Genomic DNA, 17174 nt, shown 5'->3' on the forward strand with positions numbered 1-17174 from the left:
AAGACGAAAGGACAACTCTCAGAATGTGAGAAAATATTTGCAAATGAATCAACGGACAAAGGATTAATCTCCAAAATATATAAACAGCTCATGCAGCTCAATATTAAACAAACAACCCAATCCAAAAATGGGCAGAAGACCTAAATAGACATTTCTCCAAAGAAGACATACAGCTGGCCAAGAAGCACATGAAAAGTTGCTCAACATCACTAATTATTAGAGAAATGCAAATCAAAACTACAATGAGGTATCACCTCACACCAGTTAGAATGGGCATCATCAGAAAATCTACAAACAACAAATGCTGGAGAGGGTGTGGAGAAAAGGGTACCCTCTTGCACTGTTAGTGGGTATGTAAATTGTTACAGTAACTATGGAGAACAGTATGGAGGTTCCGTAAAAAACTAAAAATAGAATTACCATGTGATCCAGCAATCCCATTATGGGCATATACCCAGAGAAAACCATAATTCAAAAAGACACATGCACCCCAATGTTCATTGCAGCACTATTTACAATAGCCAGGTCATGGAAGCAACCTAAATGCCCATTGACAGATGAATGGATAAAGAAGATGTGATACATACATACAATGGAATATTACTCAGCCATAAAAAGGAATGAAATTGGGTCATTTTTTGAGACGTGGATGGATCTAGAGACTGTCTTACAGAGTGAAGTAATTCAGAAAGAGAAAAACAACTATCGTATATTAACACATGTATGTGTAACCTAAAATAATGTACAGATGAACCGGTTTGCAGGGCAGAAGTTGAGACACAGATGTAGAGAACAAATGTATGGACACCAAGGGGGGAAAGCCACGGCAGGATGGGGATGGTGGTGTGCTGATTTGGGCAATTGGGATTGACATGTATACACTGATGTGTATAAAATTGATGCCTAATAAGAACCTGCTGTATAAAAAAAATAGATAAAATTCAAAAGAAAAAATTCGGGAAGTAAATACAAATCAATAATAAACATTTTATAATAGCTATCAAAAAAAAAAGCAGGTCTAAGTTAATACATCATATTTGGGGGATGAAGAATTTCATCAGATATGGAGGGTAATCAGATATCGACGATGGGAGGATTCTCTGTAAACTGACTTAGCAAGATTCTTGCTAAAACTATGCAATGCAGGCCCAGGAAGGACAGACACAGAAGCCCAAGATCAAAACCTAATTGAGAAAAGGGTTCAAAGGAGCCTGACTAAAGTTCAGTCAAGGAGCCTCCCTCTGTCAATAGATGGGTGAATAGACAGATGATAGATCAGATAGATAGATAGATAGATAGATAGGGACATAGATAGAGACATAGATAGAGACATAGGTAGGTAGATGGATGGATAGATAAATAGATACGAAGATAGATGGAGAGAGACATAGATAGGTATGTAGGTAGGTGGATGGATGGATGGATGGATAGATAGGAAGATAGATAGGTGGATAGATAGACAGATGATAGATAGATAGATAGATAGATAGATAGAGATAGACAGGGAAATAGATAGACAGATAGATGTAGAAGTGCTTGTAAATGTTCTTTGGGAAGGGCGGGGATCCCTGATCTGTAGCATGTGTTGGTTTGCTTAGTGTAAATACTCTCACTGTAGCTGGTTTCAGGCTACCAACATGGGGTCAGGGACACAGTGCTGCAAAGAAATGCCCACAGTTGACCACAGTGGACAGTAAGAGCAGGCTCCAGCCCACCCCTGCATAATTCTTTGTGCTACTTGTGCAAATCTTCTGTAAGTCTAAAATCATTTCAAAATAAAAAGTTAAAATTTTTCACATAAATTTCCTATAAAATAAATGGATTACAAAACTTTTTCCTAGAGATTGGGTAAAGCAATCTTTTGAACCTTAGTTCTTTTTTTTTTTTTTAAGTAACAGTAGACTACAGAATAACCACAATATCTAAGTTAAAGAGTAATTTTTTTAGACTAATAGACAAAAACCAAACAACAAAATGTCAAGGTCTATCACAGAGAAATACGGGTAGAATACATGCTATTGATCATTCAGTTCATCAAGTGATATTTCTGAGAAAGCTTCAGTCATGGATTCAACCCACCCTGGGGCTTTCCTGATGCACAGAAAGAACACGCTGGACTGGGCTCCCACTTCCCCATCACCATCCGGATCTCATCCCGCCCCAGCATCACATTTGTATATCAAAGGGCCAAGGCAGCGGCTTCCCTGGTGGCGCAGTGGTTGAGAGTCCGCCTGACGATGCAGGGGACGTGGGTTCGTGCCCCGGTCCAGGAGGATCCCACATGCCACGGAGCGGCTGGGCCCGTGAGCCATGGCCGCTGAGCCTGCGCGTCCGGAGCCTGTGCTCTGCAACGGGAGAGGCCACAACGGTGAGAGGCCCGCGTACTGCAAAAAAAACCAAACAAACAAACAAACAAAGATCCGAGGCAGGAGGGAGGGAATGATTCAGCACAATTTGCTACAATAACTCTCTAAAGCTACATCTAACAGCGTGGTCAGCTGTGTCCTCTTCAGAAACTCCAAGGACAATATGCTTTTCTGGCCATAAAAAGATGTGAAAAGCCACCAGACATCATGTCGCTGTTGGAAGTCAAGTTTTTATTCCCAAAATTCTGCTCCTTGTAATTAAGTCAGTTTTCCCCAGATGCTGACAGAAACTTAAAAGCCCATTAAGCTTCAGTTGTGTCACAGTGACACCTAAAGAGAAAAATAACAAAATGTTGAAGGCAAAATTTTGTGAACCTGGTATCACAAACCAGATTTTGAATATCAGGCCACCCACTCAAACACATAGCATTCTTAAGCATACTAAACATGACAAACTTCCAGCATCATTCTGAGCTATGTCTTTGGTGAGCTTAAAGGTTAACTCCAAGTGCTCAGCAAATTCTTTGGTGCCTTATAAGAAACAAGAAAATAAAGTTTAAAGTCCAAGATCTAATTTATTAGCAACGCATCCAGGCATATAAGCCCTACCACAGTGATTGCTGAATTATAATATCTAAAACCAGAATGGACTGAACATTTTAGATGAACATGGATTTAACAATTCTTTGTTGTAAATGAATGAACACCACAAAGATCACATGGCTGTTTTGCACTTGGTCCAGTCTGCGTGTTGTAACTCATTCAGAACATTTCTGATATTCTCAACGCAAACTTCTCCTCTGTGATGTTTTTTTGATGCAAGATTCCATACATTTTCAAATTCATCCTTGGAAAGCTTGACACCAATGTTACATAATATCTCTGCAATCTAGAGGAAAAAAAAAACTTTCAAAGTCAGGCTAATATTTATGTGTTTTTCAGTTTGTATTTTTAAAAATATCTTTATAATATCTAAGACTATGGACATATATCCCCCAAAAAAGATGTGAGGATGTGTGTGTGTGGTGGGGGAGGAGGGCTTATTATGTATAATAAGCCAATATTAAAATTCCAGTACTTTCAGCTCAGGAATCATTTTGCTAATATGAATGAATATGAGCGTGTTCAACTCTACTAGCCAATATATAAAATTACTTTCAACTCCAAGTGTTTCTGTTTATTTTAAAGGGAGGTGGCCAAATTCAAGCAGAAAGGGTAAAAGAGTTAAAGATAGAAGACTTGCTGGATTTGATTTCCATCCCAGTCACCTCTTATGTATGTTATCTAGACCCCTTGCATATTAGTTTCTCTTCTTTAAAATAAGAATATTTATGGGACTTCCCTGGTGGTCCAGTGCGCTTCCACTTCAGGGGGCACACGTTCGATCCCTGGTCGGGCAACTAAGATCCCACGAGCCACGTGGCCAAAAGATAAAGAACATTTATGGAGTGTCTCTTAACTGGCCTGTTGTAAACTTTAATTATAGCTGGGGGTGTGCAAATGTCGGAGAGATAGTACATGCGCGAGCGAGTGAGCAGACTAAAATCTGAGCATATTGAAAACCAGCAAACTTTGGTTATTAGCCATCTCTCTGCAGTGATAATTAGTAAAAGAGATAAAGGGAGGGGGGAAACATGCTTTATATGTCCCAGGGAAAATATAAGAAAGGAAAGATAAGAACCAGTAGTGGGAAGAAATATTAGAATGAGTAGAGGGAAGAAAAGATTTGAAAAAAAAATGAAACTAAATTTAAAAGAGGAAAGACATTTACTATGAAGCATACAGGAGGGAAGCAAAGAGGGAAATGGAAATAAAGGTTAGACAGTGAATAGGAAAGCCAAAGAAATAGAAGACCTGCAGAATACCTCTATTAAACTAAATCTTAACAATTATAAGATCCCCTAGATATGATGTGCCTTGTGGGAAATTAACAATATAATCAAATACACTTGAAATTCAGGAGAGCAGTGCTGTCAGCGGCAGCAGTTACACAGCAGAAGCGCCTCAAGGCGCCCGTGCATAGTTGTTATTTTCCTCCACCCAGTGACAGGTAAAGAAAGCCCCTGCGGGGACTTCCCTGGCGGTCCAGTGGTTTAGACTCCGCGCTTCCACTGTAGGAGGCTAGGGTTCAATCCCTGGTCAGGGAACTAAGATCCCGCATGCCCTGTGGTGCAGCCAAAAAAAAAAATGTCCCTGCAGAGTGAAGCCCTGAGGTTCATTCTTGGGCATCTCAGCCCTTCTCCCCTGCTTCCTTCCCAACTCTTTGGGAGGCATTCCTACCCTCGTTCAGCTTTCCATCCTCATGTATTGATTAGCTAACACTTTTACAAAAACCCATCTATTCTCAAGGTGACGTTATTACTCCAACCAGGTCTCTGGGTTCTTTTTTTTTTTTTTTTAATAGACTTTATTTTTTAGAGCAGTTATAGGTTTCTAGAAAAATCGAGCAGAAATTATCTAGAGTTTCTGTATGCTCTATCACTTGCCCCCTCTTTTCCCCTGTTAGTAACATCTTGCATTAGTGTGGTATATTTGTTACAGTTGATGAGCCAATATTGATACATTATTGTTAACCAAAGTTCATAGTTCACATGAGGGTTCACTCTCTGTGTTGCATAATCTATGGGTTTTGACAAATGTATAATAACACGTACCCACCATTATGGCATCATACAAAATAGTTTCACTGCCCTAAAGATCCTCTGTGCTACACCTATTCATCCTTCCCTTTTTCTCTCCAACCCTCTGGCAACCATCGGTCTTTCTACTTTCTCCATTGTTTTGCCTTTTCTAGAATGTCATTTAGTTGGAATAGTATATGTGCAGGCCTCTGGGTTCTTACTTCCTACCTAGAATTATGAGATAAAGGATGACTTCCTAGTTAAAAGAATTTTAGGCATCAGGAAACCAGCAGGAGCTTTTTGTTTCTTTTGGTGGCCCTGAAGCCCTATTTCATAGGCCCTTTAGAGTGACTGTGGGAAGAGAAAATTACAGTCTGCGAAGGTCTCTTCTCTGACCCTCTGGGGTGGATCCTGGGTTCCTTCTTTGGGACCAGCCAGCAGGCATCTTCCTCTGAGTTTCTCCCCTCCTCTCCCTCCACATCAGTGGGAATGAATCATTGGAATGAATCTGTTACTAAGTTTGCAAGCCATCAACCCTGCCTGTGAAGTCCCAGAAAGCATCACACGTCTGTTCACATTATTTCTAGCTCTGGATCTGAAAGCTCAAAGAAGCAATTGCTCCCTTGATCACAGCCTGCTTTCCACAATGGCAGATCTAGACAGGCTGCTGTGACCAAGACCTGCCGTTACACCTCGGCCCTCAGAACCCCAGTGGCTATTCTGGCCTAGCCGGTTGCACCTGCCTTATAACCAACCTAGGAAGAAAATCACCTGGGCCATGAAGACCATGTTTACCGAGCGAAAAAACAAGATACATGGGCTGCCACATGGCAACGGGACAGAACTTTTTAAATCAGTGCTTGTTGTAGATAATCTGAGATAGCAGCTCATAAGGATGGCAGAGTGGCCCTCCTCAAACTTACTCTTTGGTTTCAGAGACCCACGACCACAAGGGTACTTACACAAGGAAGGGATTGAGCCTCTTTGCTTTTACTCAACGAAGAATAGTGTTGAATATCTTAGGAAAACAGTTTTCTTTTTATACATAGGTCATAGTGAATACATGACGTGAGTGAGTGTAATGCTTCTTCTGTAATGCTTCTTATTAGAGTAAATTCTACTTCAAGAATTGTACCAAATATCACAACCAAATTGAACATTATCCTCAAGAATCCTCTGGGGGGGTGTGCTCCTGATGACTTTTGTAATATACATGCTCAAGCAAATAAACATGTCCACCATTGTGTGTCGTTGGCCTTTCAACCCTTTTGAAATCACATGTACCTCTTTTTTGGATCTGGTCTTGAAGAAGTCTCTTTCAAACAATCCTTTCTGGCCAAAGATGGTAGGATGCAGCAATGAATAGGCATTTCCCTCTTCACCATAATTGGTTCTGTCACTGATGCGGCGAATTCGGGGGGCGGGAATATCGGACCGAATGGTTGGAACACCATAGATGGGATAACCTAGGACATGGATGGGGGAGGAAAACAGACATTCTAAATACAGCCGCCACCAACCATGTGGCTACTGAGCACTGGAAATGTGGCTAGTCCAAACTGAGCTGTGCTCTGAGTGTAAAATACACAATTTCAAAGATGTAGTACCCAAAAAAAGAATGTGAGACATTTAATTAATCATTTTATATTGATTCCTTGTTGAGATGATAGTACTTTGGAGATACATATTGTATATCATATATATATATATATATATATATATATATAATTAAAAAAATTTTTTCCTTTGTCTGCGCCACACAGCATTCAGGAACTTAGTTCCCTGACCAGGGATTGAACCTGGGCCTCAGCAGTGAAAGCACCAAGCCCTAACCACTGGACTGCCAGGGAATTCCCAATATACTATTAAAGTTAATTTCACCTGTTTCTTCTTCTTAATGTGGCTACTAAAATTTTTTAAATACATATGACACCAGCACTTCCCTGGTGGCGGAGTGGTTAAGAATCCACCTGCCGATTCAGGAGACACAGGTTCGAGCCCTAGTCCAGGAAGATCTTGCATGCTGCAGAGCAACTAAGCCCACGCACCACAACTACTGAGCCTGTGCTCTAGAGCCCGCGAGTCACAACTTCTGAAGCCCACGAGCCTAGAGCCTGTGCTCCGCAACAAGAGAAGCCACCACAATGAGACGCCCACGCACCCCAATGAAGAGTAGCCCCCGCTCGCCGCAACTAGAGAAGGGCTGCACGCAGCAAGGAAGCCCCGACGCAGCCAAAAATAAATAATAAATTTAAAAAAAATACATGCAACACCAATTGTATTTCTATTAGGCAACACTATTCCAAAGCAAGTAGCTAGCTCTCATCTCAACAGAATGTAAAGCATGTCTATTCAATCCAGTTAAGAAAAATATGTAAATCCTTAATCATGGCCTTAGTCCAAAAAAGGGATCTTAACCAATATAAAAGAGTCTTCTAAATTCATCATGCTTGATATTGAGATCTGGGCAGTTATGGGTTGAACTGTACCCTCCCCAGACTTTTATGTTAAAGTCCTAACCCTTAGTACCTCAGGAGGTGACCTTATTTGGAAAGAGGGTCATTGCAGGAATAATTAATTAAGATGAGGTTATACGGAGAAGGGTGGACCCTTAGTCCAATATGACTGGAGTCCTTATAAAAAGGGGACATTGGGACACAGATGCTCACACAGGAGAACATCAGATGAAGATGAAGGCAGAGATCAGGCTGGTGCAGCAGAAGCTGAGTAGCACCAAAGACTGCTGGCAACCTCCCAGAATCCAGGATAGGGCCTGGAGCAGATTTTCCCTCACGACACTCAGAAGGAAGCCACCCTGCCAACACCTTGACCTTGGACTTCCAGCCATCATGAGATGATCAATTTCTGCTGTTTAGCCGTTCAGTTTGTGGTATTTGTTATGATAGCCCTAGCAGACTAACAGATGGGGAATAAAGATGTAAGGAACCGTTCTGTAAGAGCTCTTCAAATATTTGAAGGCAAATCTGTTTGTAGCTAAGAATCACGTGGTTCAAAAGTCTCCTAGCACTTGGTGAAGTCTGAATTACGACGAGGTCTAACATTCCGGGTTCTGAGCTATGATGGTTTCAGTTTCATTGATAAAGAGAGAATCATTTTACTTAGGTCACCATGAACACTAGTTCAATTCAGTCTACATTTATTGAGCCCTCCTGGGTGCTTAGAATACAGAACTGAATGAAAGGTCCTGGGCTTTGAGAAAGTTAGAGTCTATTAGGGGCTGGGGGACAATGCAAGGACAGACAAAGGATACTCCCCTTCTGTGTTTGTTGATCCTTTTAACACTCAGCAAATAATGTGACATACTCACAAGTAGAAGGAACAGCGCCTACAACTGCACTGATCTCCGAAGAAGTGGTCTTGTAGTGATTAGAAACTTTATCGCTTGGCCTCAGAAGTGTCCGCAGAGTCTTTTCTGAGCTCCCTGGCTCTTTCAAGACAATATCTTCAGGCTTTATCAGGAAAGCTGGTTCAGATTCTTCTACATTAGCCTCAGCAGGGTTTGCGCAATCTGGTTTTCCACCTTCAAGCAAAGATGGAAAGGGGGAAAAAAAGTACAGGACAAAGTTAATACCTGGTGCTCACCCTGTAACAAGATGAGTTTTCCCATTTAGTCTCTTCTTGCTGGTGGAAACAGAGGCTGAGCTGGTGTAGACCCTCCGCTGACACCAGTAGCCACTGTGGAAGCACAAGTTCAGTCCAAGGTCATACACCAGGAAATCTGAACAAGGTCTAATGTTTCTGCTCACCACTGCGCTCACTTTATGCTAGAATAAAGCTTTTAAATCTGAAACACCAAATGAAAACTGAGAACTTTTTTTTCTTTCCTCGTTTTTAAAATTAGAGCCTATTTTCATATTTGACTTGAACTACAGGATTACCAGAGTTGTTCCTAAGACTGTGCCCTGGGGAGGGACAGGAGAAGAAATATTTGGAGCTGTAAGTTCCACACATACCTGATCGTGGTAGGGAGGGAGCCCCCATGCACTGTGACATTTGGAGAGGCGACGAGGGCTCGCTGTGAGCGCAGGAACCGATTCTATAAATAACTCCCTTCCAATCAGTGTATAAGAGAAAAACCCTGTAAGAGTCTGTTCTCTTTTGCAGATTTGCTTTGCTGAGTCAGTTCTGAAGTTGAGGAGGAAATTCCTGACACAGCTTTTTCATGGAGCTGCTAAGTACACAGCTAGCACTAGGCGGCGCTGTGGTCTCTCGAGCGCTGGAGGAACTCAAGGTGCTGGGGAAGGCCCAGCACAGGTTACACAGGGGAAGGGTGCCCCAGTGCCCGATCGGGGTGGCAAACCAGAAAAGACAGGCCCATCTAAAGTCTGCACCCCCCGACTCAGCCCCTGCCAATCGCTGCCGTGAAAGCGTCGGGCCCAGTGTTTCAGACCCTCTGGACCCACTCCCTGCACCCACGGGTTGGTGGGCGCAAAATGCAGAAATCTGGACCAAGTATGAAAAATAGTTTCTCAGAAAACTGCTCGAAAGCCCCTGCCTTAAAGGACGCACCCCCTTTTCTCCAGCCGTCAACAGTAAGATGGAACTTGATATAAGAAAATTCCTGGCAATACATTCCCGAGTCCCTTCTGACTGACCCACCAGTCACTGTCTTAGAAGAAGAGAAAACCTCAAGAACTCCATTGAAAATGGCTGCTCAAGTCAGGACCCCCCAACCAGGAACAATTAGAAGAACCACCTGGTTTGAAAGCAGGCTTTTGTTTCCCCCACTGCTTCATGAGTTGTACCAAGAAGGAAAATACCCTGTCACCCTCTATTTATTTCTGAGAGAACTAGAGTAGACTTGTTTTCTATAAAAAGCTTCATTAGGTAGAGAAGATCCTCCTGCTCTCCTAGTGGACAGCAGAGAAAAGCCATCCCAGAAACTGGTAAGGGCTCCTGTAGTCAATAAAGCCCCAAGTGTGGTACTGGCTTTGCAGGAATAAAAGTGAAAACAGGAGTATCTTCACGTTTTAGAGGAGAAATATTCCAAGAGGAGATAAAAATGTAGACAATCTTTCAAAAGTTAATCGTCTGTAAGAATCAAGATTTGAAAATTAAAGCAAACGAGGTATCATTATATAACAACTAAATAACAAGAATGTTTGAAATAACAGTCAATGGTAGCAAGATTGGAGTAAAACCTTCTCACCAACGTGACTGATAAAATTGCAAATTGGTACAATCATTTAAAAAAGCAAAATGGGGCTTCCCTGGCGGCACTGTGGTTGAGAGTCCACCTGCCGATTCAGGGGACACGGGTTTGTGCCCCAGTCCGGGAAGATCCCACATGACGCGGAGCGGCTGGGCCCGTGAGCCATGGCTGCTGAGCCTGCACGTCCGGAGCCTGTGCTCCGCAACGGGAGAGGCCACAACAGTGAGAGGCCGGCGTATCACAAAAAAAAAAAAAAAAAAGCAAAATGAAAGAGAGAGTTACTTCTGGGACAAAAATAACATTCATAAGAAATGAGATATAATTAGAAACAGAAAGCTTTCTGAGAGATGATAATCATTATAGCATCACCCATATTACTTTTAAAATATCTGGAAATAATCTAAGTTTTAAAAAGTGAGGAAATGGTTTAGTAATTCATAATACCTCGGCTTAAGGGAACTGAAAATGAAGTTTACAGAAACCATAAAAGTATCTCTTCATTCCATAGAAATTTGAGAGCTAAGTTTTTTTTTAGCCAAATAAAAATGGTACAGTCACCGTGATTTTAGCTATTTTAAAATATTTCCATACATGGACTTCCCTGGTGGCACAGTGGTTAAGAATACGCCTGCCAATGCAGGGGACACAGGTTCGAGCCCTGGTCCAGGAAGATCCCACATGCCGCATAGCAACTAAGCCCATGCGCCACAACTATTGAGCCTGCACTCTAGAGCTCGCGAGCCACAACTACTGAGCCTGCGTGCCACAACTACTGAAGCCTGTGCTCCTAGAGTCTGTGCTCCACAACAAGAGAAGCCACCGCGATAAGAAGCCTGTGCACTGCTATGAAGAGTAGCCCTTGCTCACCACAACTAGAGAAAGCCCGCATGCAGCAACAAAGACCCAACACAGCCAAAAATAAAATTAATTAATTAATTTTAAAAACAAAGAACAAGCTTATAAAAAAATTTCCATATGCACACACATATGTATATATGATTAGTGATGCAGGAAGATAATGTGTAAACATGAAGATTTTTTTTTTTTTTTTTTTTTTTTTTGCGGTACGCGGGCCTCTCACTGTTGTGGCCTCTCCCGCTGCGGAGCACAGGCTCCAGACGCACAGGCTCAGCGGCCATGGCTCACGGGCCCAGCCGCTCCGCGGCATGTGGGATCTTCCCAGACCGGGGCACGAACCCGTGTCCCCTGCATCGGCAGGCGGACTCTCAACCACTGCGCCACCAGGGAAGCCCAACATGAAGATATTTGAATAAAAGTAAAGACTATGTTTTTCCTTTTCTTAAAAAATTTAACAGATCAAATTCTATTTTACAATTGACTTTTCCTGGGGGAGGGGAGCTAATTTCTCTAAGAAAATGGTTTTCAAACAGCTTTCTGAGGATCTCTCTTTCATATTTTGGGCTTCTGTGTAAATTGTTTTCCTTGTAATTGTTTTCTTTTGAATGAGTAATACATGGTTCCAAACTTAAAAGATACAAAAACATAGATTGAAAAGTGAGTCTCGCTGCCACTTTGACCTTCAGCAACAAGTGTCCCCTCCCCGGAAATAATAAATGTTATCAAATCCTTTCCTAACCTTCCACAGATATTCTATGCATAAAAAAGAAAACATATAAATAAATTTAAATATATAATTTAAATATATTAAATTATTTAAATATTTAAAAATTTAATATTTAATTATATAATATTAAAGTATTTAAAGCAAATATTAAAGTATTTAAAGCATTTAAATATATAATATTAAAGTTGACAAGAGTCAAACTCCTAAGAAAAAGAAAATACTAAAGTCCATTTAAGAATTCAGCAAGCCTTCAGAAATTAAATACCTTTAATAATGACCCTCTCTTCATACTCTTTAAGGGGGGTTTTATCTTTCCAGTTAAGAAAATTTGCAAATTCAAGGTAGTTAATCAGCCCGTCGTTATCCACATCACAGTATTCAAATAGCTGGTCCAGGAGCTTCTCATCTATGTGCACACTGGCCTGGTCACACGCTTCCCGAAGCTCAGCTTTATCTATGGCCCCATCTCCCTTCTGTTGGACACGAAGCAAAAAAAGGTGACGTGAGCATTGTCTTCATGAGCAGAGTGGGCAACATCTGTTATTTCCTTTAAGAAAAAAAGAAAGCGCTCTATCACATAAATTCAAAGAATCGGTCCCATTTTTCACATAAGGAGAGTCAGATATTAAGCGAGATTGGTCCCCATCGTGTCCATCTGATATGTGCCCGGTAATTTCAACCCTGGTTGGAGTGGAGTGTGGCTCACAGCCTTTGTTCATTTTAATATCTTTCTCATTAAATCATGTTGTTTACACTCGAGTTGAGCAGGCCTAAGCATGATTCATGCTTGACATTTCATTTGACCAATGTTGTGTACTTATGACAGCTTTCTGCAATTTTCAGTGCTTTCAAAGTTGGTGTTCCAACTAGGCAGTCAGGGACTTCCCTGGTGGTCCAGTGGTTAGGACTCCACACTTTCACTCCCGAGGGCCTGGGTTCAATCCCTGGTCAGGGAACTAAGATCCCACATGCCGCGCGGTGTGGGAAAAAATTAAAAAGTCAACTGGGCAGTGATTGTCCTACACTCCATTGCCTGGTAAAAAGAAGAAATTAGGGAAGTGGCTGCAGGCCAAGCACAGAGAGTGGATTCAAAGGCAGCTGCCCCTGGATATTAACACTCCCATGGACAACAGGATTCACTCAGATTCATCCTGGAAGCGGGTGGAGGGGAAGTTTCCACCCCTTTCAGACAACAGTTAAAGACAGAAGCACCTATGCTGAGCGTGAAAGGAGGGAAATTTAGAAAGGCTCTGGGCAGAACCCAGCTGATTCACTTGCAGGGTGAGGGGCCGGAGCACATAATGCTTGTTAAGGAAGAATGGCCAGAGCTGGGCGTCTTACCACTCAGCCCTACTGCAGCCCTTCAAGCCAAACTTAGATCCATCCGAGATGACAGGGAAAGGTCCCAGTGTTTTCAAAGTGGGTGCCAGCTGCTATAAGGGAGCTCTGGCCCTCTCAGAGAGATTTCCCCGAGATAGTTAAACTCCCAAGGGAAAACATAAATGACTCACTAACAATCAGCTCCCAGGCCCAGGGTTGGATTCACAATGCTGGTGAAGGCAATCCCCTTGAGAACAAGAAACTGACCCAGTGAATTCTAGATAAATTCCTGCAGCCAGACCCATATGCCTGGAGAATGTTCCTAACCCTCATGTTGAAACAGAATGAGAATTTAAAACATATTCTATGGACAGGGAGCTGCAATGCCCTGGATTAAAGTAGACTGCTTTATGAAAGTCTCTGCTGCCAGCCCAAGTCAACCAAAACTGCGAGCCCCACAGACCTAACTGAAAAGCAAAGGGGGGGTGGTGGGCTGTTGAATCGAGGGTCCTCAGATCTGAAAAAGATGGTGGCGATAATGAAAGAAAGCGCTTCTTATTCACTGGGTACAGAGCCACTCCTGCCTCTGCAGCCTTGACGTTTCCCTCCCCCCATACCCCAACCTCAGCTGTTCTAAGGAGGACTAGGTATGGGACAAGATCTCCTTGTCCCCAAGGGGGATCACAGGCCACAAGTATCTGTCCCAATATGTTGTGGAACTTCAGGGGGGTGGAGACTGAAATTACTACGGCTTCATTGGCTATGGGTGCCAAAGTCGTTACCCTATTGAGTGTGCAGCAGGAAGAGATGTCAGGAATCAGCTGGTGGCCTTTGGGCAGGGTTTGTTCAAAGTGGAGAAGGCAAGTTAACAATATATTATTTCTGTGGCTTCCACTGCTGGATGTGTCAATTGGTACTGATGCTTTCCATACCTATCTTATGAATGTTCAGGCACTTATGATCAAGAGAAGCCACATGGAGAGAATGCTAGTACCTTTGGGGGCCCTCAACCTTCATGATCCCTTTGAGCTGCAAGTCTCTATGAATAATGATTTCACCACGTAGAGCCGCTGGGCCTGGTTCACTAACCTGAAACCCAATGGTCTTCACTGGTCTGCTGTTGCTTTCAACCTCAGTAAGAGCTAAGGACCAAAAAAGGGCATAGTCACTCTACTCAGTGGGCAGAACTCAAGGTTATTCTCACAGCTCCGGCCAATACTGCCATTGATGAATCTGTTATATTTTTAATGACTCTTGGACTGTTGCCAATGGCCTGCCTGCTTGGTTGTCACTTGGAAAACTACAGACTGGGGACTTCCCTGGTAGTCCAGTGGTTAGGACTCCATGCTTCCAATGCAGGGGGCATGGGTTCGATCCCTGGTTGGGGAACGAAGACCCCACATGTCGCCCAGCATGGCCAAAAATATAGAAAATTAAAAATTTTAAAAAAGAACACTACAGATTGGAAGATTAAAGACACCTCTTTTTGAGACATAAAACTATGGATCAACAGAGGAATGGATAAAGAAGATGTGGTACATGTATACAATGGAATAAAAACGAACAAAATAACGCCATTTGCAGCAACATGGATGGACCTAGAGATTGTCATACTGAGTGACATAAATCAGACACAGAAAGACAAATATCATATGATATCGCTTATATGTGGATCTAAAAAGGAAGGGGGTACAAATGAACTTATTTACAAAACAGAAATAGCATCACGAATGTAGAAAACAAACTTATGGTTACAGGGAATGGGGGGGAAGGATAAATTGGGAGATTGGATTGACATAACACACTACTATATATAAAACAGATAACTAATAAGAACCTGCTGTATAGCACAGGGAACTCTACTCAATACTCTGTAATGACCTACATGGGGAAAGAATCTAAAACAGGAAGTGTGGATATATGTATATGTATAACTGACTCACTTTGCTGTACACCTGAAACTAACATATTATAAATCAACTGTACTCCAGTAAAAAAAAAAAAAAGAGAGAAAAGAAAACTATGGAAACAAATCACGGCTGCTGAGTGAACCATCCAGGTAATTCATATAGATGCCCAGGATAAGTGTCCATCCTCTGATGTGGCTGAGAGGAATCAAGCTTTGGATTGAGCCTGCACCACCCAGGTTACACCATCGCTGCCTGGATCCATCCTTGTAGCAGACATGACAATACACACACCATTAGACCAAGTGCCAAAAAAGCAGTCGACGTTTCTGAGGCAGAGGCTACCACCACATGCCTAACTTGTGACTCCTGCCACAAGCTGACCCATTTGTCTCATGGTGAGGGAGGACGTCACACACAAGGCATTGCCCCATGCTCCTGGCATACTGACTACATGAACCTTTGTCCCCACTCAGAGCTATTGATGGTGCATCTCTCTTGACACATTTTCAAGTTATAGAATTGCTATTTCAGTCCAATGAGCCAGCTCCAGACACAAAAGTGTGGCCCGTGCAATTCATCTGAGTCACGTGCTTCGCTTTCTGGACCACTTTCGGTCTGACAGTGGCGTGACTTATAGCACAAAGGCTACTCAATAATGAGCTATTAGTCAAGGTATTCAATGAACCTTTTCTGTCCCCAACCATCCACAGCAGTCTGGTATTACTGAGCTTTGGAACAGCCTTGCTCACACGTCTTAGTAAACCAGTTTTGTCAATGAATGCAACTGTCCCCCAAACGGAATCATCCCATCTCAGCTACTTCCTGGATAATAAGCAGAATAAAAGGAGTTGGAATTATATATACCTATTTTGAAAATTTGAGACTCTGCTGTGACCATTCTTGGACATGATGAGTCTTTATTTCCTCCCCCCTCTTAGATTTTAAGTTCCCTGAGTTAAAAGCCTTCACATTATCTGGGATAATGTTTGATGTGCTGTGAGTGTTCAACAAATAACAGAATTAATCCTCTAACCCAAGAAGAGTCATTTAGGAAATCACAGTTTATTTGTTCTGTTTTGTTTTGCTTTTCAATTAAATTAAATCTGGGCATTCAACAGTATAAGATTCAAATCATCAAAAACAATCCTACAGCTGTACTAGGAAGACCCACATCTTATTACCCACTCAGAAAAGAAAAGCTCCTCAAGGACACTGAGCACTACATTGTACATATTAAAAGTTAACTATTTAGGGGCTTCCCTGATGGCGCAGTGGTTGGGAGTCCACCTGCCGATGCAGGGAACACAGTTTCGTGCCCCGGTCCGGGAACATCCCACATGCCACGGAGCGGCTGGGCCCGTGAGCCATGGCCACTGAGACTGCGCGTCCAGAACCTGTGCTCCTCAATGGGAGAGGCCACAACAGTGAGAGGCCCGCATACCGCAAAAAAAGAAAAAAAGAAGAAGTACAATGAGAGCCAAAAACAGTGAGGAAATCAGGGCAAAGAGAAAATAAAGTTGGACTAAAATAAGATAAAACCTGAAATAAAAAGAGTGCACAAAATGTATGCTATAAGATCACGTTCACAAACCAGATGTGTTTCTCTGTATTGGCTCTAAGCTTCCTGGCAGCCAAGTCAAAATGGTGTGCACTATTGGTCCAAAGTCATGCTGTACATGAAGTAAAAACAAACCAGATACTTAGACAAAGCACAGTTATGTGCTTTAGAAAGACTGGGTTTCCTTATAAAGAGGATGCATGTGACAGAAATAAATAACAGCCGCGTGGGCGTACTAATAAAAAATGGGCCACGTTTCACAAACTGTTTGTGTAGTAGCGTTCCTTAGTGAAAGCTTAAGGCACTGTGCAGCTTGGTAAATCCTGTAATGGTCTAAAATGATGTCAGGTAATTATGCAGCCCCGGGTTGATCTGACTTGATCAAAGAATAAAATTTAGAGTAGCTTGAAAATTGAGTGATCTTGCTCTCAAAACTGAAACCACACCTGGTCCCCAGGGGAGAGCGTTCTAAGCTTGACTTGGACCAGACTGACAGTACTGTGTGTACACATTCAGAGTGAGGCAGAGACTGTCCCAGGCTCCCAGCACACTCCAGTTCAATGATCTGCAACAGAGGTTCTCAAACCTCAGCCTGCATCAGAATCACTGAAAAGCTTGTTAAAACACAATTGCTAGACCCC

At 42.4% G+C, this 17174-nt stretch overlaps 1 protein-coding gene across 1 annotated transcript in view; it reads right to left on the minus strand.

Moving 5' to 3' along the window:
- Positions 1-3081: 3081 nt before the first annotated feature.
- Positions 3082-17174, minus strand: part of EFHB (EF-hand domain family member B) — a gene marked incomplete at both ends in the record, with an annotated part of 39201 nt that continues 25108 nt past the window's right edge. Inside the window, 5 exon segments of the mRNA XM_081234740.1 lie at positions 3082-3255; positions 6272-6453; positions 8316-8528; positions 12011-12260; positions 12264-12400. Of these exon segments, the coding sequence (XP_081090866.1) occupies positions 3082-3255; positions 6272-6453; positions 8316-8528; positions 12011-12260; positions 12264-12400 (956 nt within the window).

Source organism: Mesoplodon bidens, assembly GCF_964165515.1.
Source record: "Mesoplodon bidens genome assembly, chromosome: 5".
In the NCBI taxonomy this organism is placed as follows: domain Eukaryota; kingdom Metazoa; phylum Chordata; class Mammalia; order Artiodactyla; family Ziphiidae; genus Mesoplodon; species Mesoplodon bidens.